Source organism: Podarcis melisellensis (genome assembly GCF_964234715.1).
Source record: "Podarcis melisellensis genome assembly, chromosome: 6".
Lineage (NCBI taxonomy): Eukaryota > Metazoa > Chordata > Lepidosauria > Squamata > Lacertidae > Podarcis > Podarcis melisellensis.
The window spans coordinates 1,599,640-1,625,476 of record NC_138538.1 but is presented as its reverse complement, the minus strand read 5'-3'; the positions used below and the strand labels follow the sequence as shown (position 1 = coordinate 1,625,476).

General features: G+C 48.7%; 1 protein-coding gene across 2 annotated transcripts in view; it reads right to left on the bottom strand.

The window, feature by feature from the left end:
- Window positions 1-1,139, bottom strand: part of VSTM2L (V-set and transmembrane domain containing 2 like) — a 90,962-nt gene extending 89,823 nt beyond the window's left edge. For both annotated transcript variants that reach the window (XM_081917334.1, XM_081917335.1), the window contains exon 1: window positions 644-1,139. In XM_081917334.1, coding sequence (XP_081773460.1) covers window positions 644-755 — 112 coding nt within the window. In that variant the 5' untranslated portion in view covers window positions 756-1,139. The remainder of the gene's footprint in view (window positions 1-643) is intronic.
- Between the last annotated feature and the right edge of the window lie 24,698 nt (window positions 1,140-25,837).

The following is a 25,837-nucleotide window of genomic DNA, read 5'->3' as shown; positions in this document are numbered from 1 at the left end:
TGAACAGAAAAGAGGTTGCCTCGACCTCCCCCGCGACGCCAGCCCTGCCCTCACAATCGCTTTGCCGCTTACAAACAACCAAGTCCCGGTCTCTCTCTCTCTCTCTCTCTCTCTCTCTCTCTCTCTCTCCCCACACACACACACCCCCAATCAACGCCCCGCAAACTGGCAAAAATTATATCGCTTCCACTTCCCAATCCACAACCGGAGGACTCGCAATTTCCATCCCGAGCAGTTAAAAATGGGGGGGGGGGGGTTTGCATTGGTCGTAGACAGCAATAGGAGAAGGATCACATTCTGCCTCGCGGTCCCAATTTGGGCACAGGCACGATTCTGCCCGGACGCCAGGGGGTGCCCGTTGCCACCGCTCCCGGATAAACCCTATTCGGACTCTGCGCCAACGCTCCGGACTTGCCCCCCCCCCGGCAACAACTAACACGGGGTAACTAACACGCCACCCATGAAAAATGGGGGGGATACGACTTTGTGCCCTACAAAGCTGGGTGTGGGTGGGTGTTTAAAGGGGGGTTGCAAAGCGGACTATGCGGAGCGAAAGGATATTGAGCAGTTGATCATTTGGTGCGGGGGCACCCATAGGACCCACCCCACCCTGCGGCTCAGCACCCCCTGTCGGTCCACTCACCGTTGCCCGAGATCTGGTTCTCCCACTGCGGGGGCCGCGAGGAGGCTCCGAGCTGCAGGTAGAGTCCCACGGAGTGGCAAAGGGCCAGGGTCAGGCCGAAGGCGCCCCCCATCTTCGTCGTCGTCCTCCTCCTCCTCCCGCCCGTCTCACATCAGGGAGGGCCAGAAGCAGCCGGCGGCCCCCGCCCGATCCGTCGCCCCCGCCGCTGCTCCGGGTGGTGCTGAAGCCGCGGAGAAAGATGCTGAGCCGCCGCTGCCTCGCCTCGCCCCGTCCCGCTCGCCTCCTCCTCCTCTTCCTTCTCCTCCTCGGCTCCGCTCTGCCAGCCGAAGACTGCGGGACTCTTCCCTACGGCGGAGGGCGCCACAGTGCAGCGGCTGCCGCGCGCCTCGCTCGCTCGCTCGCTCTGCCGTCCGGCGGAGGGATCCGGCCGAGGGCTTGATTGATCGGCAAAGTTTCTCCAAGGGGATCGCTTTTAAAGCCGCGACGGCGCGTCCCTGGCCTGTAAGGGGGGGGGGGGAGAGAAAGACAGGCACCGTCTTGCAAAATTGGAAGTGGGGGCGCGGATGAGACCCTCAGCTCCCCAGAACAGGAGGAGGTTTTCTCCGCCTTTTATTCTGCTTGGGGGGGGGGCAGTAAAGATGATCGACTTTTGCAAAATAAAAGGGGGGCACCTAACATGAGGGTGTGCACGTCTCGTGTATTTAAACCTGTGAAATATAGTTCGGCAGTGATTCTACTGTAGCCTCCCCCACCCACTTCACTATCTAAAAAGTGGGCGGGTTTTTTCCACATTTTCTTCTGGTGACAGGGCTGGGGAGGGTCTGTTCAAGCCCACCTAAGAGCCCAGTCCTTATCCCCTTGGCTCCATCTCGCCCGCCTCAGTCCTTTCCAGGACATGCATCGGCGTGGAGGATTGACCTGACGTTGGTAGACAGGAGGTGAAGTGGGAAGGGGGAGCAGCTGAATGCCCCCCTCGCCCTCCCCAGCCGCCTACAAGGCGCCCCACCTTCACTACAGAATCAGACTCTGTGGTGCTGTATCTCTTCGAGACACGCCCGGGAAGTGGATTAGATCTCTCCTGCTTTATTTATCACCATATATAATTTATGGTGTTATTTTTAACAGGAACGCGCCTGCCTGCCTTGAGAACAAAGCGCATTGCTTTGCAAGCTCGTGCATTCCTGAGCTTGGAGACGGGGACTCATCCTGTCCCCTATTCCCTAAGAACTGGGAAATGCTCTGCACTGTTGCTTGCAAGGGGACCTGGCCTTGTCGCTTGACGGCACTCAGAGATCAGGAGCTGGCCCGGAGCACATGGCGGTGCAGCTGCAAACCGCTTCAGCACCGGCCCGCGGACAGCTCCCGCAGCGCCAGCGGCCAAGGACGGGGGGATTTCAGAACCATGTCTGTGGACAGCGCTCGATTGCCTTCAGCACCTGAGCGGAGGGACAGCGCCCTTTCTCCCCGAGCAAGATGGGAATTCCTTTCCAAATTTGGGTCAACTTTAGGGTCTATTCAGGGACGCGGGTGGCGCTGTGGGTTAAACCACAGAGCCTAGGACTTGCTGATCAGAAGGTCGGTGGTTCGAATCCCCACAACGGGGTGAGCTCCTGTTGCTCAGTCCCTGCTCCTGCCAACCTAGCAGTTCGAAAGCACCTCAAAGTGCAAGTAGATAAATAGGTACCACTCCGGTGGGAAGGTAAACGGCATTTCCATGCGCTGCTCTGGTTCGCCAGAAGTGGCTTAGTCATGCTGGCCACATGACCCGGAAGCTGTACGCCGGCTCCCTTGGCCAATAAAGCGAGGTGAGCACCGCAACCCCAGAGTCAGCCACAACTGGACCTAATGGTCAGGGGTCCCTTTACCTTTAGGGTCTATTCAAGCTGTCAGGCCGATGGACTAAGCAGGCCCCTGGGAAGAGGGCAGCAAAGGTCTGTCACTACATGTCCAGTTCTTAAGGACTGTTCTGGGACTGTTGTTGTTGTTGTTGTTGTTGTTGATGATGATGATGTATTTATTGTGTTTACATTCCACCCTTTTCTCCAAAGAGGTGTACATGGTTCTCTCCTCTTCCTTATTTAATCCCCACAACGACCCTGTGAGGTAGGTTAGGCAGAGAGGCAGTGACTGGCCCAAGGTCAAGTGGAGTATTTGAACCCTCGTCTCCCAGGTCCTAGTCTGAAACCCTAACCACTACACCACACTGGCTCTTAGCCTAGCTATGGAAAGCCTCAGCCCTTGCTTGGTCCTCAGGTGACAAGGTCAGTGCAAAAGTTAAATTCTCCCTGTAACTGTGTGGATAATCAGTCTTCCCTGGTGCGGTCATGACACAGCACTGCAGTTACTCAACCCAATTCTTTAAAGTTTTATGGAAAGCGGGAAGATAGAAGACCTCTGCACAGTGCCAGAATTGTGGGAATGAGTCAATATTGGGACAATGTCACTGGGTTCACACTGACCAAGTAGATCAGAAAAATTCTGAAGAATCTCTCTATGCTTCACCACAATAACAAGTGGAGAAAACCTTCACTGGAGATTTTTAAAGAGGTTGGATGGCTTTCTGTCAGGGATTCTTTAGCTGTGATTCCTGCATTGCAGGTAGTTGAACTAGATGACCCTTGGCATCCCTTCCACCCCTACAATTCTATTATTCCACTAACAATGGGCAAATAAAGTGCTGGAGAAGGGCTGCAGCTCAAGAGCAGCACATAATCACATGTGATTGCATGCAAAAGGACTCCAGAATCCTCAGGTAAGAGTCTGCAGAGAACCTCACCAAGTCCTCTTTGAGAAGGAAAATGTGTCACCAGCTTTGAGAGATGGATCTGATCTATAAAACCAGGCATCTGAAATCCCTGCTACATTTCCTCACCAGTCCACGAAGGTTATCTGTTTTCCTAGAGATCCCCAGCTGAAGAGACCACGGACACAAAATGAGGCAACACCAGGCTACACCACAGTGTGCAGCCCCAGTCCAGAGCATCTTCACCTTCACATGCATGTCCTTCAGCTAGGGAAGGGATGGGCAACGTGCCAACAGTAAGTTGGGCATCAGCTGTGCTTGGGATATATACAGACATCTGTCCTTAGTCAGAGCACAGTTGCTCCAGGTAGAGCTACCCCAGGTCACCTTCCTTGTATCAACCTGGCCCTCTGATTGCCACCTCTGCTGCCCTGATTGACTATTCAAAGCTCTCCTTGATGGTGATGAACCCACAGGGACACAAGAATAGCTATGTTTGATCAGGCCAGCACTTCCTTTGCACAGTGGACAACCAGATGCCCATAGGAAGCCTGCAAATACCCTCCTGTCCTGAAGTTTCCAGCAACTGCAATTCAGAAGTGAAGTTCCAACAGGTTGACTTTGACCCCAAGGGCACACCCTTCCATTGTCTCCTGTGACAGATGGGTGCCAACTAACTGAAGGTAGACAGAACATAGTGATCATGGTTAGTAGTCACTTGCTACTCATTAATTTGTATAATTCCCTTTTAAAGCCATCCAAGTTGGTGGCCATCACTGCCTCCCCAGGGAGCAAATTCCATAGTTTAACTGTGCAATGCATGGCTTTCTTTTATCAGTCCTAAATCTTCCAACAGTCACTGGATGTCCGTGAGTTCTAATGTTATGAGAGAGGAGGAAAAACTTCTATCTATTGACTTTCTCCGTGTCATGAATAACTTTAAAAACTTCTCTTACTTGCCTTTTCTCTAAGCTAAAAATCGCCAAATACTGCAACAGTTCTTCATAGGGGAATCATTTTATTCCCTTGATCATTTTGATGTCCTTTTTCTGAACCTTTTGAAATTGTACCTTTTTGAGTTGAGGTGACCAGAACGATGCAGAGTCTTCCAAATGTGGACACACCAGATTTGTTTGATGTAATTATGTCATCAACAGCTTTATTTTCAATTCCCTCCCTAAGGATCCCCTCCCCTTTTTTTTTACAGCTGCCGCACACTGGGTCATCTTCACTGAGCTGTGTACTATGACCTCCGGGTCTTGTTCCTGGTCCATCCCTGCCTGTTCAAACCCTAGGAGTGTCCATGTGAAATTAAGAACTTTCCCCCCAACATGCATCACTTTACACTTTTTTACATTGAACTGCATTCACCATTTTACTGTCCACTCGTTCAGTTTGAAGAAGTCCTTTCGGAGCAGTTCACAACCCCTTTTTGCTGTAACAATTCAGGGCCCCCAGCAGACTTGGCTCCTTATCTCTGCAGTCTCCTTATCCTCCTTTAGCACACCTTTGACTCCCTTGCCATCCAAACTAACATGGTCTCCCACTTTCTAATGAAAATATGAAAAACATCACCTTGCCAACAACGGTCTGTATAATTAAAGCTTTGGTTTTCCCAGTAGTGATGTATGGAAGTGAGAGCTGGAACATAAAGAAGGCTGATCGCCGAAGAATTGATGCTTTTGAATCCTGGTGCTGGAGGAGACTCTTGAGAGTCCCATGGACTGCAAGAAGATCAAACCTCTCCATTCTGAAGGAAATCAGCCCTGAGTGCTCACTGGAAGGACAGATCGTGAAGCTGAGGCTCCAAGACTTTGGCCACCTCATGAGAAGAGAAGACTCCCTGGAAAAGACCCTGATGTTGGGAAAGATGGAGGGCACAAGGAGAAGGGGACAACAGAGGGTGTTATGGTTGGACAGTGTTCTTGAAGCTCCCAGCATGAGTTTGGCCAAACTGCGGGAGGCAGGGGAAGACAGGAGGGCATGGTGTGCTCTGGTCCAGGGGGTCACGAAGAGGCGGACACGACTAAATGACTAAACAACAACAATGGAAATATGAAGATGCCAAGCTCTGTAATACTGGCCTCCCAGCTACTGGGATTGGGGGACTTACACGGGGCATCTCTAAGTCTGACACCTGAAAGACTTTAGATTGGAGCTCCCTGTTAGGAACCAAGGCAAACATCTTGAGGATGCAAACCATGTACGTCTTCTGTGTGCTCCCACTTCACTCTGGACCCTCCAATCCCACGTGAGGCAAGGATTGCATCTGACATTTGCGGCCCCAGCCTCCCTGTCCTTTTTCCTTTTTGAATACATTTTATTCCGGCCTTCCTCTTGTCACATCTGCCTCTCAGCATCTGGATTCCAGAGAAGATCTTGGTTATTTGCCCTTTTTTAATTTAGAAAAAGGAGACATGGGATTAATGATCAGCTGCCTTGCATTTCAATGTTGGTTTTCTCCATGCCCGAGAGGAGTGCCATTTCCCGCCATAGGGAAAAGTCCCCCCTGATTTCCCTCATAGCCTGTCAGTAGTAACTGCTCTAAGATTTGTTCTTTTAATCCAGAATCAATAGCAAATTTCATTTAAAAATAAATTAAAGCCGGCATTGGAAATCATTCACCATGTGGGTTGGGGCTATATGTGGAACCGTCTAAATGGCTCCCTTTGGCTCATCCATCACTGCCACGAGTAGGGGGGGGAGTGTGTGTAAGAGAGAACTCGGCAACAGCACTGATTCATGGGAAGCCTATTTAAATGTATCAGCTCTTAACAATGAGTAGAGCAAGGTGTGAGAGAGAGACCTTTTAACATGCGCAAAAAGGAGCTTATCAAGGAAAGGTGGCCAGTGGCAGAAAAGGGGCCTCTGTCTAGATGGCAGCAGTGACTCCTCCTCTGAGGCAAGGCATCGTTTAGCAATCCTGCCTTGCAGGGAGGAGAGGGCGGCTGCTCTGCCAGTTTAGTCGAGCAGGTGGGACCCAGATTACTGGAGGCCCTGTTGGTGATGGGTGAGCTATCACTATCTCAGCTAAACTTTGGTTCCTTCTTTCCAAGGTCCCCTGGAGATTTTTTGGGGGGAACCTCAGGGTCTCACCCGCCTACAAACACAGCTAAGAGTTCTCAGATGCTGGATGAGTTGACTGAAGAAGCAAAGTTGAAGAGGGGTAGGGGGAAATGTACTTTTCATTCCTCTCTCTCTCTCTCTCTCTCTCTCTCTCTCACACACACACACACACACACACACACACACACACACACCACATTCCTTGTCAATTCCTGGGACTAAATTCTGGGTACAATAAACAGAATTGCATCTGCCTTTGACACCACAATGCTCCCAGCTCAAAGCATATACAAACCTCTGTGTGCTTCTATATTTAAAGGTAAAGGGACCCCTGACCATTAGGTCCAGTCGTGGCTGACTCTGGGGTTGGGACACTCATCTTGCTTTACTGACCGAAGGAGCCGGCGTACAGCTTCTGGGTCACGTGACCAGCATGACTAAGCCACTTCTGGTGAACCAGAGCAGCGCACACAAACGCCGTTTACCTTCCCGCCGGAGTGGTACCTATTTATCTACTTGCACCTTGATGTGCTTTCAAACTGCTAGGTTGGCAGGAGCAGGGACCGAGCAACGGGAGCTCACCCTGTCACAGGAATTCGAACTGCCGACCTTCTGATCGGCAAGCCCTAGGCTCTGTGGTTTAATCCACAGCGCCACCCAGGTCCCTGCTTCTATGTTTACTTACAGTAAAATCCTTTGACTTTCCCTATAAAGAGTGTTGTGAAACAGGGCAGTGTTCCTGCCTCAACTCTCTCTGGCATATTCTTCTCCCTGTTGCTCTCGTGTGCTTTCAGTTCGACTGCAGACGTTGTGTACTTCCCCTCAAGGAGGGACGGGGGTCTGTTCAGCCTTGCACATCTTAGCACCAAGACAAAAGTGTGATGGGTTTTTATCCATAATATGTTGTTTGCAGATGTCACAGCCTTTACAGCACACTCTGGGGAAGCTATTCAGAGACTCACCAACCATTTTGCCCAAGCCTTCAGGGAAGACCAACACCTTGGGTCAGGCCTCACCAGCACTCCACACATCAGTATTGGTGACCACATGCTTGAGGTGGTAGACATTTTTGTCTACCTGGGCTCCACCATAACTGTTGGGATGTGATTAGATGCTAGGAGAGGATCTATTTGCTTAAGCTCAGACTTGCAGGTGTTCTCACATTGCTGGCCTGGTGGAGAAGATCAGAAAGAGAGTGTGCCCAGGCAAGGAGGAGAACATATAGCTATGCTCTCTTCCTGTCAAGGGGATTGTTTTCACAGGGCTCCTTCCAGCAAGTTTAGAGAAAAACTCTGTGAGCCTCAGCTCCTTCATGTTCCTATCTGGCAATAATTGCTGGGTGAACTGCATTTAATATCCCAAGCTAACCAACAACCTTTCCATTGATGGACGAGGTTATTGTCCAGGCAGCTACAGCAATGGCTCAGAAGGGTATGGGAGAATTTGATGATAACGACCCACACCAAGATGAAGGTCTACCAGGATTGTGTGTTTAATGTTTTATGGAAGTGAGTCATGGGCAACCTCAGGAGGAATGCCTAAATGCCTTCCATATGCACTGTGTCAGGAAGATTTTGGGCATGACATGGCAGGACAGAATCTCAAAGAAAAATGTGCTCTTCCAAGTCCCAAATCCCAGCATGGTTGCACCAGGCCAACTGGCAGACTAACTCTGTATTGCAAAGTTGTCTGCAAGTGCAACATCAACCTCTTGTTGTTTAGTCATTTAGTCGTGTCCGACTCTTCGTGACCCCATGGACCAGAGCACTCCAGGCACTCCTGTCTTCCACTGCCTCCCGCAGTTTGGTCAGACTCATGTTTGTAGCTTCGAGAACACTGTCCAACCATCTTGTCGTCCGTCATCCCCTTCTTCTTGTGCCCTCCATCTTTCCCAACATCAGGGTCCTTTCCAGGGAGTCTTCTCTTCTCATGAGGTGGCCAAAGTATTGGAGCCTCAGCTTCAGGATCTGTCCTTCCAGTGAGCACTCAGGGCTGATTTCCTTCAGAATGGAGAGGTTGGATCTTCTTGCAGTCCATGGGACTCTCCAGAGTCTCCTTCAGCAGCAGAATTCAAAAGCGTCAATTATTCGGCCATCAGCCTTCTTTATGGTCCAGCTCTCACTTCCATACATCACTACTGGGAAAACCAGAGCTTTAACTATACAGACCTTTGTCAGCAAGGTGATGTCTCTGCTTTTTAAGATGCTGTCTAGGTTTGCCATCGCCTTTCTCTGGAGCAGGAACCGGCAAGCCACTCCAGTATCCCTGCCAAGAAAACTCAATGGACAAAGACAACAGGCATATAAAACATCAACCTCACTGTGTAGGAATTCCTTGCAGATCACCACAATGCCTGCAAACAGGTAGGTAGGTTGTGGAGTCATAGCAGTGACCAGAGGATAAATGACCACTGGAAGGAGCACAGAGAGAAGTAACACCCAGGTGCCTGGATGCCTTCTTCTGCCCCAGATGCAATAAAACATGTCTCTCCTTTATCGGTCTCTACAACCATAGCAGGTGCTGTAACTCTCCACTGGCATGACTTTACCCCCGATGGCATTGTCTCTCAAGGCAGACAGATACCAACAAATTTATAAAACGCTCAGTGTAAGAGCTCTCTGCTTAGAATCTCTTGCTGTTTTTTTCAAATTATCAGAAGCTGTGGGGTCAGGGGTCTGAATCAGATCAGAATTCAGGGGAGGGGTGGTCAACTCCCCCTCCCTCTCCTGATTAAGATTGTCCCCTGACCTCAATTTATGCGTATGATTGTTCTGAAAAATAAACAATGTCTGCAATTAAGGCAGTATGTGCTGTTAAGTAAACATTATAAATAATTTAATTTTGATTGTCTGGAATGTTGTAGCAATGTCTGTAAAAAGCAATGCAATAAAAGAAAAGCAAAAACGTTTGCTCCAGGTGTGTTGGCAGGACCCACCTGAATGTGTCAGGAGTTCTCCCCCCCCCCCATTTTATTTTAAAGATTTTTGCATACAATATTAATTGCATTCATTCATAACAATTTCAATATTTATATGGGGGTTCTTGCCACCCCCGGACTTCCCTCCACCCCTTCTCCGGTTTCTATCTTTTGTCTCTTATCTTTTCTGCGACTAAATACTTTAATCCAATCTCTTAAATCTCCCTTTTCCATACATTTTATTACAAATGCTAATCTAACCCTGCTAACGTTTTTAAATGTTTGCAGTGCTCTTCCATGTAATCTATAAAATTAATCTATTCATTAAAAAATTAAAAATCTTGGTGTCTAATCTTCCCAGTCAATTTCGCCGTTTGTGCAAAGTCCATCAATTTTTATATCCATTCTTCCTTCGATGGGGTTCTCCCTTCCTTCCAGCCCTGGGCGTATATCATTCTTACTACTGTCGTCACATACATACATAAACAGGACCAAATTTCAGGAGTTCTTATTCCCCCACCCTCAGTTTGTGGTTGTGGAGTCCTGTGTCACCAGCAAAGCAGCACAACAAGCTGGTAAGGACAGAAACAAGAAAGGTGTGCAGCTTGATTGCCTTGATGGAATCACTCTTCACCTGCTGGTATTTATTTTTGATTAGAAAACCCAGATTCTTAGAAAGTTTTGATTTAGTTTTAGTCTATTGTTATTTTGACTTTTCGAAAGTCTTAAATTATTGCTGTTCTTTTTCCTTTTTTATAGTTCTGTCTTTTCATAAATTGCTTTGAGGTGGGTGGGTTTTTGTTTTGTTTACAATCAAGCAAGCGGTGTATAAATTTTATGAAATAGATAAATCAAAAGTCAACAAGAGCTCCTTGGAGAGTAGGGGGTTAACAAGGCCTCCCTCCCCCCCTTTATGCAAAGCAGCAGAATTCCATCTGGCTTTGGGCAGATCACACTTGCACAGAAGCTCATTAACCACTCTGAGCTGGGGGGTGTGAACTTTGAGGGGGGTGGGAGGCTTTTGATTCATACATCAGCTAAGCATCAGGAGAAGGCCAACTCTGTATAACAAGGCAGAGATAATTGCAAGCCTTGGTACCGTCCCCAGGTCCACAGCACAGAGCCGGATGCATTTAGGAGGGATCGCTTTTCTGGGTGTAGATCCTGGCACGTGCACAGCTGGGAGTTGGAAATCCCAGGAGCTGGATGCATAGCTGTCAGCTTTTCCCTTTCCTTGCAAGGAATCCTATTCGGAATAAGGGGATTTCCCTTTAAAAGGGGGAAGCATTGATAACTATGAGCTGGAGAGAAGAGTCAAGGTGGAGGAGAGCAGGTTGGGGGCTGAGCACAGGACTGGATCCTCTGAGGGAGGACTGGGACAAGGAAAACAGCAGAGAATGGAGCTGGCCCAGGACAACAGACCCTTCCAGTCAGGGCCATCTTTTCCATAGGGCTTAGTGGTGTGTTGTGCCAGGGCGCCGGCCTCTCAGGGGCACCCCAGAAAGTGGGGGAGCTGCGTAGCTTTTCCAGCGGCCTCCCCTTTTCCTGCATGCCGCCAGCTGCACCCCACCAACCATAAGGCTGGTGGGCATGCAGCTTCCCTCCCAAGCCTCTGCGGGGATGGCTCTCCTCCCGAGGAGGCTTGGGAGGGGTGCAACTTCACTCCCAAGCCTCTGCGGGGATCGCTCTCCTGCAGCGGCATGGGGGAGAGTTGCGGCCCCCCCAGATGACTGGCAGTGCACAGCTAAGGCCACCCCAACACTATCCATGGTAATTTGTTGGCGTTGGTCGGCTATTTGCACCCCGGTACCATATCTGCTTCCTTGCTTCCAGTGTCCCTGTTTTCAGGGCACAGGACCTGATTTAGAGAAGCCATCCCAGTTTCTGATTTGATCCCTGAATGTCCCGGTTTTCCTTAGGATGTCCCTCTTTTCATCAGAGAAATACTGGAGGGTATGGAGTTATGTGACCCCTGAGCCAATGAGACAAGTAGCTATTCAACCTTGAGAAGAAATCTGAAGGCAGCCTTGTGTAGTTTTAAAAGTGTTTAATGTTTTATTATGTTTTTGTATACCGTATTTACTCGAACATAATGTGCACTGTTTTTCACCAAATTATGTTGCAAAAATTAGGGCGCACATTAGATTTGATGGCGCGTTGACCTTAGCCAGCAAATACTTTTTTGGTTTCAAGGCTTTGAAAATTGAGGTGCGCATTAGATTTGATGGTGTATTAGATTCACGTAAATATGGTATGTTGGAAGCCGCCCAGAGAGGCTGGGGCAACCCAGTCAAATGGGTGGGGAATAACAACAACAATAACAATAAAGTGGTACCTCGGGTTACAGACGCTTCAGGTTCCAGACTCCGCTAACCCAGAAATAGTACCTCGGGTTAAGAACTTTGCTTCAGGATGAGAACAGAAATCGCGCGGCTGCCGTGGAAGGCCCCATTAGCTAAAGTGGTACCTCAGGTTAAGAACAGACCTCCAGAACGAATTAAGTTCTTAACCCGAGGTACCACTGTAATAATAATGGAATAAGATGCCTCCTATTTTCATCAGAGGAATGTTGGAGAGTATGGAACATCTGTGGATGGGGTGGGGAGCAGGATCACCAAGAGGGGAAGAAGATTGGGGAAGGTCTTCAGGCTTGCAGGGAGGGGGAGAGAAAAGGACTGGCGCAAGAGGAGGAAGAGGAGTGGCCATCAAGTGAAGAAGAGGGACTCCCAGAGGAGGAAGGCAAGAGGGCACTCCCAACGCCAGCGCGAGGCCCAAGCCAGGAGCCAGAGGTGGTGGAAGGGCCATGGGAGACCCTGCTTCACAGGTGGGGTGGTGGACCAAGGAAGCAGAAGGCTCCACAGTGAGGGGCGTTTGGTGCCCCTTCATCTAGAGAAGGTGTGGGGAAGCTCTGGCGCTCCAAAGGCTGCTGAGTGACAGCGCCCATCAGCCAGGCAGGGTTGGGAGAGACTTCTTCCTGAACTCCTGGAGTGTCATTGCTTCCGGTCAGTGTGGAGAATACTGAGCTAGATGAACCAATGACCTAGCTCAGCATATAAAGATTGTCTCTTGTGCATGTACATGGTCATCGTGTTGCCTAGACATTGCTGACATTCTCTTTACAACACAGGGGTTGGTTTTGCTAACTCAGCATAACTCATAACCTATGTGCCCATGTGCTTTTCCTTGGTGCCCTGTGGCTGGAGCAGGTGGCTCTTCCAGCCCTGCAAGGGTGGGAAGCAGAGGGTGGAGCCTGGCAAGGACTTGAGGCGGCTGAGTTGCGTTGCCTCATCATTCTTTTATTTCTCTGTATAAATAATTTACTTTCTAGTGAGAAAGAGAGAGAGGGGAAGGCCTTTCAAGCCCAGCCCACTCCTATAAACCACCCAAATGTAGAAAACACAGGCATCGGATTTGCATAGATTATTGCTCCGCGCTGGTACAGAGTAGGTGGCGAAGCCTTCAAATCTCGTATTAGAGACTATTAAGCTTTGATTTTATTGTATCCTCTTATGAAGGGGAACTCGGCAAAGCGGTGATTTGCGATGTGCTTCTCGCACTTTGCAGGGAGGGGGGACACGAATTCTTCTCCCTCAATATGTTGCGTGCATAATGTATGCAAACAGCCTTGCCTAATGCAGCATTTATGGGTTCTCACCATTTATATTTCATGGCCCACACTCTTGCATTTTACTTTCCCCTATTAACAGAGAGAGATTAGACCACTTAACCAGAAAATCAGGGAGAGCAATGAATGCATTTTTAATAACGATAAATGTGCGTCCCATCCCAAAATAGGGAAACGGGGAAGAAATAAATTTAGGGATTTAATCTGACCTTTGTATATATAAAAAGTCAGCATCCTTCAAGCTCGGTGAGCAGTTGTGGCATCAACAAAGTCAAGAACCGACAAGTCCAGGGAGATCTTGCAGCCCAACCTCCCTCCTCACCGGCCTAGGAAATTAAGGCAGGAGATTGCTGTGTCCAGCCAAACAGAATGTATAAATTGGATTCATATAAGCTGAAATAATGTGCAAGGCAAGGTTTGCTTGCTGGCGCCTTAACTTTCTCTTGCAATCCTCTGCTCTCCAATAATTTCAAACCGCCCTCTGCTTTGGATGGTTTGTGCATCCACCTTACATCCCATAATAAAAGGGCCACACAAGGCCACCAGGTCTGGGTCTGGGTCTAGAGGGAATTCCCCAGGCATTCCAACTTGGGGGTTCCATGGCAGAAGGGGCAGAAGAGAGGTGGGCTATAGACTGGGCTCCCCCCCCCCCCAGCTGGAAGTCAGTTCTGGCACCCCTCAGTTGGATCCCGGCCCCTCTCAAGGAGGCACCATGGCCATTCTAAAAGAATGAGGGAGGGGTCCAGAGTGATTTTTTCCCTTAAAAAATAGCACTGGGTCTAGAAATCCACGAAAATTGAGAAATTGGAGGGCACGATAGCCAAAGCGTGTTAGCTGGGACCAGCTAAGTGGAACTTAGAAACCACGGGGGAGGAAGTTCCCAAAGACAGCAAAAATGGGAAAGGGCCACAAAAACAACTATCTGATTTGGCTGAATTTTGAATAAAAATTATTCAGGGTCTCTACAAAGAAGAGCAATTAGCCCTCATGTAGCACGCCATGTGGTGCAGTGGTTAGAGTGTCAGACCAGGACCTGGGAGAGTTGTTGTTGTTGTTTAGTCATTTAGTTGTGTCCGCCTCTTCGTGACCCCCTGGACCAGAGCGCGCCAGGCCCTCCTGTCTTCCACTGCCTCCCGCAGTTTGGTCAAACTCATGCTGGTACCTTTGAGAACACTGTCCCGCCATCTCCTCCTCTGTCGTCCCCTTCTCCTTGTACCTGGGAGAGACCTGGGTTCAAATCCCCACTCAGCCAGGAAGCTCACTGGATGACCTTTTGGGTCAGCCACTCACTCTCAGCCTAACCTACCTCACAGGGTTGTTGTGAGGATAAATAGGAACTGCATAACACCTTGAGCTCTGTGGAGGAAAGGTGGAATAGAAATGCAACAAACAAACAAACAAACAACTGTGTGGGTCCCATGTTTTTCCCATATGGGTCCCATTGGGGTTTGGTGGTAGTAGAAGCGCCCAGTGGTCTTTCATGGCACCAGGCAGTTCCCTCCATATCCCTCAACCCCCAAAGAGACCACTCAGCTGCATCTGCCCACTGGGGCTCCCTCATTCATCTCTCTCTCTCTCTCTCTCTCTCTCTCTCTCTCTCTCTCTCTCTCTCTCTCTCTCTCTCTCTGCTAGACAGTAATTCATAAGTGATGCATTTTGCATCTGGCAGCAGGGAAGGGGGCAGCTGCAATTAGCCATAACTATTTCATTTTAGTCAAGCGTCCCATTATAATTTGCATTTCACCTTTTAATTGCATGGTGGAGAAGATGGGAGCCGGCTGCCTACCAGTTGCAATGAGAGAAATATGCCGGAGCTATAAAAAGCCAATGCCTGGAGAGACCAGCCCAGAGAACTTTATGGGGAGATTTTATTTACTGATGTAAAAGCTAATCCGGCTTCTGTGTCTGGGCTGCCTTTGTGTGTTGCTCTTTCCCTTTCAGCTGGGTGAGCACCTCTGCCTGGGCTCTGGAGAAAACCTGAGCCCCTGGGTCGGGGCGGGGGGGCAGAGACACAAGAACCAGAAGGTTCCACCAAGAAACAAAACCAACCAATTGCCAGTTCCCCTACCCAGATCACCCTGAGCAGGTCAGAACCCTGAGGGTGTCCCAAGCAGGGAACCAACACAATGCTCCAGCCAGGACTAGCCCAGGAAGATGCACTTTTTTGAGGCAAAACAGAAAATACTGTCTGTCCACCCCCCCTGCCACCATGAAAAGTGGGGGTGGGGTGGGCAGGGTCAGAGGAGGAAACAGGGCCTGTATCTGCCTCTCCTACCATCCAGCTGCCCTGAGGCGACTGCTTCCCCAAGCCTCCTGGGTGGTCCAGCCCTGGCTTCATCAACGCTGATTGGAGGGATGCAGCGCCTGCTGTGCTTCGCTCAGTTCTTCCGAGGGGGAGAGAAATCAATATGTGGCTGTTTGTTTTGCATGCAGCAAATATTTATTTGTTTCATTTCATTTACATTTTGCTTCTCATTGAAACATCCTGAAGCAATTTAACAGTAAATAGCAAGTGTACATTCCCAAATCAAATGGGATTCAGGACATTCTAGAACAAGACGTTTTTGGTTCATAGCATGGCGATTGTCCCAGCTGCATCACCTGCCGATATAGTTATTCGCAACCCAGAAAGGCGCAGACCCAGCAAACATCTCATTTTCCCCACATGGAAAAGAACCACTCAGCCGGCTGCAACAAAGACCAATCTCTGATCCACTGACCCACAACTCTCCATGGCAGGTGATGGGCTAATCCGGTTGGAAGCAAAAGTTCTTCACGACACCCATAAGGAGTGGAGCTGAAAATGAGCAAAATCCACCCACCAAGCCTTCCCAAAGGAGACTGTTGGGTTGTATCCACTGCTAGTCCTACCCAGAGTAAACCTACTAGGTGAGTGCCATTAATTTCAGTGGGTCTGCTCCAGGGAAGACTTGGTTGGACGTTATCCAGATTGGATTGGAGGGCAGCTCAGGGCCAATGCCCAATGAGTATCTTGGCCACAATCCAACATGGTCAGGCAACGCCCCTCTGCCAGTTGAGTCCCAAGTCTTCACACATCACTCTTGTGCCGAATCATTTGTGGCAAGGAGTAAGAGAAATGCATGTGTGAATGTGATCCTTCCTGCTGCCGAAAGGTGAGAACAATTTGCGCACCATGTCACATCAGGACATGTAGCTCAACAATGTAGGGCAGCCTCCCCCAACATGGTGCCCTCCAGCTGGCAGCCCATCGACCTCAGTCAGCCTCAGCCAACGGGGGTTGTCACCCAACACAGCTGGAAGGCACCACAACTTCCACCGGGCAGTTCCAAAAGTGTAGCATTACTCAGTGAGCATTGCAAGGCATGGTGGGCTTCACTGAAGTTGGCTACAATTTCTGACAAGGTGTTTGGCTTCAGCCCACAACCCTGGTCTGTCTTCCTTGGGGCAGAACAGTCTCAGATCAGGGATAGCCCTCCAGATGTGGCTGAACTACAGCTGCAGGAGGGGAGAGGGCTCTTGCAGTCAAATCCTGCTTGTGGTGCTAACTAATGGTATTAGTTACTTGTAGCATTTCACAACAAATGAAAACTCAGCTGTGTGAGCCTCACTTGGTTCAAAGTGTTCATTAGCTACAAAATTTAAGCACCCTCCATCTTGTTCCCAATAGTGATCAGTCAAAGGTTCTGAGCAGGTTTGGTTACGCTACCGTGATGCACAGACTTCTAAGGCACGTTGGTGATTAAAATCCCATTGAAATCAGTTGACCCACTGAGCTTGAAGGACAATGAACTTTCATTAGGATGGGCCAATAATGACTTTTTTTTTGCAAGCTTTCAGGAGCCCCTGATGTTCTCTGCTCTCTCTCACCAGTGGGCTAAAACTCAACGTGTGCTCAGAGTTCAGGACACACCATTAGCCTGACAATGCTGCCCGCTTGTGTGGGCACCAGACCACTGCTGGATGTGCCATCTGGATCTCAGCATGAGGGTGCATGCAACAAGAAGCTGTCTGCTTCAAGGGCAATCCTCACGCTGAGCCATCTCCACCCACAACATCTGGAGTTCCACACCACCACCAGCTGCCAGGAAAGGCCACCAAGAGTAGTCCTTACCAACTGCAGCTACAAAGGCTAAACAAGGGGACTGCCAGGAAGACGGCCAGCCAGGCATGTGACAGCCCCATTGTTCATCTGTGCCTTTAAAACGACAGTCCTGGATAAGGCCTTCCAGATTTTGCTGACTTGCAGCTCCCATCAAGCATCAGCTATGAAGATAAGAAAAGCCTGCAGGATCAGGCCAATGGCCCATTTAATCTAGCATCCTGTTCTCACAGGGGCCGGCCAGATGCCTGTGGGAAACCTGCAAGCAGGATTCAAACACAAGAGCAGTCCTCTCCCCTCCTGGGGTTTCCAGCAACTGGTATTGTTATAAGAATTTTAAGGTCTTAGATATGTTATAAATGTCCAGAAATGTACCAAGCAAACATGTACATAAGTATATAAACCGCATGTTTGGAAACCCCACCGAAAAAAGGTCCTGAACAAATTGACCTCAATTATTTCTCTGCAAGGTCAAAGTGGGAAACCTCCCCATTGTCTCTTTCCTCACAAATCCTGTCTTAAGGGCACATTTAAGATATGAATAAGGTGTGAGCTGTGACCTGGCTCAGGAACTAAGTATTTATCATTACAGAAGACTGGCCAGGCTCTGCAGGGTATCCAATCAAGTGAGCATTAACAGGTAACCTGCCATACAGGAGATAAACAACGACAGGAGATAAGTAACGCACTCGGATTTCTGCTGTAGACCGCCTTTTCTGTGATGTAGGTATGGTGTGTCTGGGGGGTGGTCTTGAGCTACACCCCTTCTGTGATGTGTGTATGATGTTTCTGGGGGTGGCCTTGATCTACAGGGTGGCAATTTCAAAAGTCTATATAAGGCTTTGCGTGCTATTGCTCTGGGTTCCTCCTCCCTCCTGCGTGTGATGAGTGAGGACCCTGTTGCAAAAGATCACTGACGATCAGACTTACTAGCCACTTTGCTTCTCAATATTCTCTGGTTGGCCTCTGTTATTTTCTCCTACCAAGAGGGAACCTACATAAGGACTCTATATGGGCTCTTGGGTACCCCATAAGGGGGGGAAAGGGCAGCTTTTTGTTTACAACAGTATCCACAAGCATTGCTGCCACCAACTGTGAAGGCACAGCACAGCCATCTATAGCCTAATTCTCCTCCATGAATTTGGCAAAAGCTCTTTCAAAGCCATCTAGGTCGGTGGCCATCATTGCCTCCTGTGGAAGCGAGTTCCGCAGTTTAACTGTGAGCTGTGTGAATAAGTTGCCACATTCAAGTTGCCCCTAACGGTTGCCCCTAAGCTTGGGCTGCCGCCGTTCCCGCTTGCCTCCTGCCCTGGGTGGGTTTCTGTGTCAGGCTCTGCCTGCCTAGCAGCTGTGCCACGCAGAGGTAGCAGACGTATTAATGATCTATCTCTGGGATGCCGGTGCCGATGTTGCATAATTACATTTAAATGGCTGAAACCTGCTAAGAACTTTTATTGCATAATCAAATGTGCTTAAATCATGCTAGGTGGGAGCAGAGGAGGGCATAAATCGCGCACAAAGTTAGGAGCGTCTCCAGGTGGGGAGCAGGCCTGCTATCCATCCATCTCCGTCTCCAGAAGATTTCTGCCTCCCCAGCCGGAGGGCAAATGGGCCCGTAAGTCATCCATGGAGGGTTGACTCTGAGGCTACAGCAGCCAGGCAGGCGGCTGCAGAGCTCAGCATCCTCTGCCCAATGATGAAGACCTTCTATCATCCCCTCCTATCATACGAGGGAACGGGATTCTGCAGAAGAGGGAGGTTTTGGTCCTTGCAGGGGTTTCATTCACCCCGTGAAGAGGCAGAGGGCTTACGTTTGCAGGCAGTTCTGAGGGTTATATTCAGAGTGAATTCAGAAAGACACTGATGCAGAAGGACAGGACACCGCCCCCCCAACACACTTCCAGGAGCTTCTGCATTTGCAAGAACATAAGGAGGGTCTGCTGGAAACTGCAGCCTATTGTTCTCCTCCCCAGCAGCTAGGGGTCTGAGATGGGGGGAGGCCACCCCCATTTCTTCTATGGCACACAGCAACTTCTTTGGTGTACAAATCTGTAGGCGCAGACCACCCCCCGACTCAAACTAGTTCGTTAAGAAAAACCCCAAACGCGGTTCAATGGGTGACTCTGGGTCATCTCTCTGCAGTAGCTTATCTTAAAGTTTTAAAGTGTCTATACACTTATCGCATTTATAAATTTTAAATTTCTTGTTGTACATTGTTTTCATTGTTTGTTTTCCTTCTGGGACTGTACCCCCAAGTGTGTTTTATAAGCTGGTCTCCGACCATAATAAATTATCTATCTATCTATCTATCTATCTATCTATCTATCTATCTATCTATCTTGACAAACCTAGACAGCATCTTAAAAAGCAGAGACATCACCTTGCCAACAAAGGCCCATACAGTTCAAGCTATGGTTTTCTCAGTAGTGATGTATGCAAGTGAGAGCTGTACCATAAAGAAGGCTGATTGCTGAAGAATTGATGCTTTTAAATTATGATGCTAGAGGAGACTCTTGAGAGTCCCATGGACTGCAAGAAGACCCAACCTCTCCATTCTGAAGGAAATCAGCCCTGAGTGCTCACTGGAAGGACAGATCTTGAAGCTGAGGCTCCAAGACTTTGGCCGCCTCATGAGAAGAGAAGACTCCCTGGAAAAGACCCTGATGTTGGGAAAGATGGAGGGCACAAGGAGAAGGGGATGACGGAGGACGAGACAGCTGGATAGTCTTCTTGAAGCTACCAGCATGAGTTTGACCAAACTGCGGGAGGCAGTGGAGAAAATAAAAGGGAAAGTGAGAGACTGGTTTCATTACTATCAACTAATGGAAGTTTTTAAAATGGACAGAAAAATTGGCTTCCAGGTGGAAAAATCAAAATTAGAGATTGAACTGTTAGAACCCAGTACTAAGAATTTAGCAAGAATGTATAATTTGCTGTTGGAATGGAATACACAAGATGAATTGGTTAAATCGGCAATGATTAAGTGGGCACAGGACATTGGTCATGACATTTTGTTTGCTGACTGGGAAAGGTTGTGGACCACCGGGATATGAAATTTACGGCATGTAATGCCTTAAGAGAGAATATTATGAAAATGATCTATAGGTGGTACATGACCCCAGTCAAGCTTGCAAAAATTTATCACTTGCCCGATAATAAATGTTGGAAATGTAAAGAAGTTGAAGGAACATTCTTTCACCTTTGGTGGACGTGCCCAAGGACTAAGGCTTTCTGGGAAATGATCTATAATGAATTGAAAAAGGTACTTAAGTACACTTTCCCTAAGAAACCAGAGGCCTTTCTTCTGGGCATAGTTGACCAATTGGTGTCAAAGAAGGATAGAACTTTCTTTATGTATGCCACAACAGCAGCAAGAATACTCATCGCAAAGTACTGGAAGACGCAAGATCTACCCACCGTGGAAGAATGGCAGATGAAGGTGATTGGCTATATGGGACTGGCGGAAATGACGAGCAGAATCCGGGACCAGAGAAGGGATACGGCGGAAGAGGATTGGGGAAAATTTAAAGAATATTTAAAGAAATATTGCAAAATTAATGAATGTTAGAGAGACGCTGGATTATAAATTAAGGGGTTAATCGCGGCAAGGGTAAATTTAAAGAAACTATATAATATTAAAATTAAATCAAAAGTATGGGAAGAATTTGCTGAAAATTTAATCAGAAACTAGAATACAGAAAGGGGAGGTATGAGAAAGTCGGGAAAATAAGTTATAAGAAAGAAAAATCAGAATTTATACGTGTTTTATGTTTTGTATTTTTTCTACATTGTCTTTATATTTTGTTGGTTTTTTTATTATTTTGTGTTGTGTATGAATTTGTGAAAATCTGAATAAAAATTTATTAAAAAAACAACAACTGCGGGAGGCAGTGGAAGACAGGAGTGCCTGGCATGCTCTGGTCCATGGGGTCACGAAGAGGCAGACACGACTAAACAACTAAACAACAACAACAATAGATCTATCTATCATCTATCATCTATCTATCTATCTATCTATCTATCTATCTATCTATCTATCATCTATCTATCTATCTATCTATCTATCTATCTATCTATCATCTATCATCTATCTATCTATATCATCTATCTATCTATCTATCTATCTATCTATCTATCTATCATCTATCTCTATCTATCTATCATCTATCTATCTATCATCTATCTATCTATCTATCTATCATCTATCTATCTATCTATCTATCTATCTATCTATCTATCTATCATCTATCTATCATCACCTTTCTATATCTATCTATCATCTTCTTTGGTTCTTCCAATCACATTGGAGCAGCAAGTGTGAGTTTTACCTTTGCACGGCAGGTTGCTTTCCTCACATGCAACCCAGCCCCCTTGCCTGTCCCGCAGACAAGCGAGCAGGAGGCATTGTCAGAGGCCAAGGTCAGATTCCAGCCCCAAAGGTGGGTGTGAAGTGAGACTGGCAAGGGGGGTGGCCTGGGGAGAGACGGTGTGGCTGGGAAAGGGGTGAGGCCCCAGAAACAGCCCCAAGGGCCTGACGGAGAGGCCTGGAGCGCTTCATTTGGCCCCCAGGGCTGAAGTTTCCAAATCCTGACTTGACAAGACCCTCACGAGATGATAGTTCTGTGTTGGGTGCCTTGAAGAACTGGTCTGGATGCTGAACCAGATTTGTAGGGGAAGCGATACGAATTTTGCAGAAGTTATACAAGACAAATCCTGTTTGCCTCTTTTGGGTCCCCATCTGCTTTTCTAGGACAATAAATGCACTCTTTGCTCCTCCTGCCCTGCTGTGTTGGGGGTGTGTGTGTGTGAAATGGTTAGATGAACCAGGGAAGGAGCTGAGCTGGTTGGGAGGCCCAGGCATTTTTATTTATTTGTTTATTATTTTTTAAAAGACCTCTTTAGAGATGTCCACAGCCTTGGCTGATCATCTAAGGAGCAAAGACTGTCTCCCCGAGCCTCCTGCTTCCGATCTGCAAGCCCAGAGTCTCCAGGGAGAGGTTTGGTGGCAGCGACAGCTTGAGGAACCTTATGCAAAGCAGCCTAAATGCCTTCCTAATGGCTTCTGGGAAAAGCTCAGTTTGGGCAATGCAAGAGCTCCGGTTTTGATGTCCCACCAGCTGCCGGGAGCGGCTGAGAGGGTCCCCCGTGGGGCAGCTTCGCCGAGGTGCGTATCCGCTCATCTCCTCTTCTGATCCCACCTGAGCGGTGCTCTGGAGCCTCGGAGCAAGGAGGAAAACGAGCCGAAATCAGGAGTGAAGAATAATTTTTGGCAGCCTTCGGACGGGGAGAGGAGCGGGGCCAAATGCAAAGAGACAACCGTCGCATTCGGGGGTCGGAGGGGAGCGCAGGTTTTCACAAATTCTCCCTTCTCCTGCCATTGCTTCCCCTCTGCTTAAGATCTCCGTGGCCAGGAATGTTTTATCCGAGGCCGAGGCAAATAAAACAAAGCGAGGCAAATCGGGCGGTTCCTTTCAGGTTTTTGATTCCTGCCCCCTGAAAAATCGATATGTGAAATCGTCACAGAAATAATCCTGATCTGCGGTAATGGGGCTTCCTCTGCAGGGTGGCTGTCTGCGAAATACAATGCAGCGGAACCAGCTAAATAAAGGGAAGCGAGGGGGGCAAATTATTCAAAGCAAACAATCTTTTCACAGAGAAGCAGCTTCGAGGAAAAGAAAAGGGGTGTTGGGGGGGGGGGCACCGTGAGCTCAGTAGGTGTCTTTGCCGCATCGGATATTATTCACACAAAGCGTGAGATAAGCTTCATCCCGCAGATTTCCTTTGCCCACAAATACTCTCAGCTTCCAGATTCTAAAACTCATAGGACTGTAGAGTTGGAGGGAACCCCAAGGCTCATCTAGTCCAACCCCCTGCAATGCAACCCTTTCTCTCCATCTCTGTGCAACTCCACACCTGCCATTCTGTTGTTCTCCTCTCACAGAACTCAATTTCCATCTTGGGCATTGAGGGGAGGGCGAGAAAAAGCTGCCCTCTTTAGGCATTCTAGTTGTCACCCTCATTTACCTAACAAAGAGGATATCCTGCGCCTGGCTAGGGATATAAATAAAAAAATTAAAAAATTGTCCAGTAGCATCTTAGAGACCAACGAAGTTTGTTCTGGGTACAGTGGTACTTCAGCTTCAGGTTACAGACTCCGCTAACCCAGAAATAGTACCTCGGGTTAAGAACTTTGCTTCAGAACAGAAATTGTGCAGCGGCAGCTAAAGTGGTACCTCAGGTTAAGAACAGTTTCAGGTTAAGAACGGACCTCCAGAACGAATTAAGTTCTTAACCAGAGGTACCACTGTATAAACTTTTGTGTGCATGCACACTTCTTCAGATACACTGAAACAGAAGTCACCAGACCCTTATATCTAGTGGGAGGGTGGGGTTTTGGGCTAGGGAGATGTAATAGTTGGGAAGAACTGGTTTGGCCCTCTTTTTTCTCCAGACTCCAGAAGGCATCCATCTCTCTCCCCCCCTTAACAGACTGTTTCCAGATGTTTCTCCCACTTCTATTGGCCCCCTCTTAAGGGTGCGTGTCGAGCCATGATGTGGGAATCAGCCCTGAGTTGTCTGAACTCTTCAGCGGTTCAGTACAAAGAGCTGCTACCTGAGGATTCTTCTCAGAGGTCCAACTATCCCATACGCCTCTCTTCCAGGTTCTGCAACAAAGGTATTTTCCTCCAGACCTGCTGCATCTGCTTCTGGTTTTGGGTTCCTTCTGTAAACATTAGCAGTTAATTCCTTCAATGTACAGATTGCCGCATCCACTCACAGGCCCTAGGAGATGCACACACACAAAACTGCAAAAACATTTGCAAATGAAGCACTTTACATAAATGAAAGGAGCTGGCATTGGCCACTTCCTGCAATAGCACTGAGGATGGAATCAAAGAACGGAATTACATTGCAGGGGGTTGCGTGGCAGGGAGGTTGGACTAGATGACCGTTGAGGTCCCTTCCAACTACAGCTCTAGGATTCTATGAGTCCAGGGCAGGGGACAGAGAAGCAAGGAAGAAGCCAAAGTTTCCTGGGCCTTTGAGGAAATACATGACATCCCATCACGGCACACTAACCCAAGAGAAGGTGATTGCAAGTTCATTTGGCGTTGTCATTGTCAAGAGCATAGGAGCATAAGAGGTTCCTGCTGGATTAGACCATCTAGCCCATCATCCTCTTCTCACAGTTGCTGAGCAATTGCCTGTGGAAAACCAGCAAGCAGGATTCGAACACAAGACCAACTATCTCCCCTCCTGAGGTTTCCAGCAACTGTGATTCAGAAGCATCCCTGTCTCCAGCTGTGGAGTCAGAGCAGAGCCACCTTGGCTGGGAGCCTTTGACAGGTCTTTCCTTTCACCTTTCCCCCCAGCAGCCCAGGGTGATCTACGTGGTTCTGCCCATCTTCATTCTATCCGCACAACAACCCTGTGAAGTAGGTTAGGCTGCATTATAAGTGGCACTTTATATCAGCACATGGGACATGGGTGGCGCTGTGGGTTAAACCACAGAGTCTAGGGCTTGCTGGTCAGAAGGTCGGTGGTTCGAATCCCCACGATGGGGTGAGCTCCTGTTGTTTGGTCCCTGCTCCTGCCAACCCAGCAGTTCGAAAGCACATCAAAGTGCAAGGAGATAAATAGGTACCGCTCCGGTGGGAAGGTAAACAGAGTTTCCGTGCGCTGCCAGAAGCAGTTTAATCCTGCTGGCCACATGGCCCGGAAGCTGTACGTCGGCTCCCTCGGCCAATAAAGCGAGATGAGCGCCGCAACCCCAGAGTCGGCCATGACTGGACCTAATGGTCAGGGGTCCCTTTACCTTTTTTATATCAGCACAAGGAAAATCCAAGCCTCTGCCTCCAAGGAGCTTACAGTTTACATTTCAATGGTGGGGTGAGAGGGAAGGGAGGCCACAGTAAGAAGCCTCTGCGGATTCCGTGTCCTTGGGCTTCTATCGCCAGCACACAATTTCCTACCCCCCACCCCTCCAGCCCCCCCTTTCCCGAAGTCACCCAATCCCACCGGCGTTTAAATCCATCTCCAGCCCGGCATTATTTCTCCCATTGAATAAATAGGGCAGCTCTCCCTGCTAGCGCTGCCATAAATCCTTGGCACAGCCTTCCTTTTGATTATTCCTTTTATATCTAAAATCTGCCCTTAGCTGTCTCCATGGAGCTGTTATCGTTCTTGTAACATGCTTGTGTAATAAAACGCTGCCTTTTGTTTGATCGCTGGCTGCTGGTAATGCCATCTTGTGATGAACACAGATCTCCGGGAACAAGAGGGGGAGGGGGACACCCCCCGCTTTGGGTGCAAATGCTGGAGGGGGGAGTCATTCAGTAAGATGAGGGCGGGTGGCATCAGGTCAGACATCTGCAGTCACAACAACTTGCCCCTGGTGTCTCAAAGAGGCAGAAAGAGCATTAGCTGGACATGAGGGGCAGCAAAAGGTTGGCGTCCTCTTGGACAGTAGCCCCTTATCTGCACAGACCCAAGGAGCAGACCACAGCCTTCCCCATCCTGGTGCCCTCCAGATGCTCAGGGCTGCTGCAGCTCCCTCCAGTATCAGCCTCCAGAGTCGTGCTGGCTGGGACTGTTGTTGTTCTTTAGTCGTTTAGTCGTGTCCGACTCTTCCTGTCCCCCTGGACCAGAGCACGCCAGGCACTCCTGTCTTCCACTGCCTCCCACAGTTTGGTCAGACTCATGCTGGTAGCTTCAAGAACACTGTCCAACCATCTCGTCCTCTGTTGTCCCCTTCTCCTTGT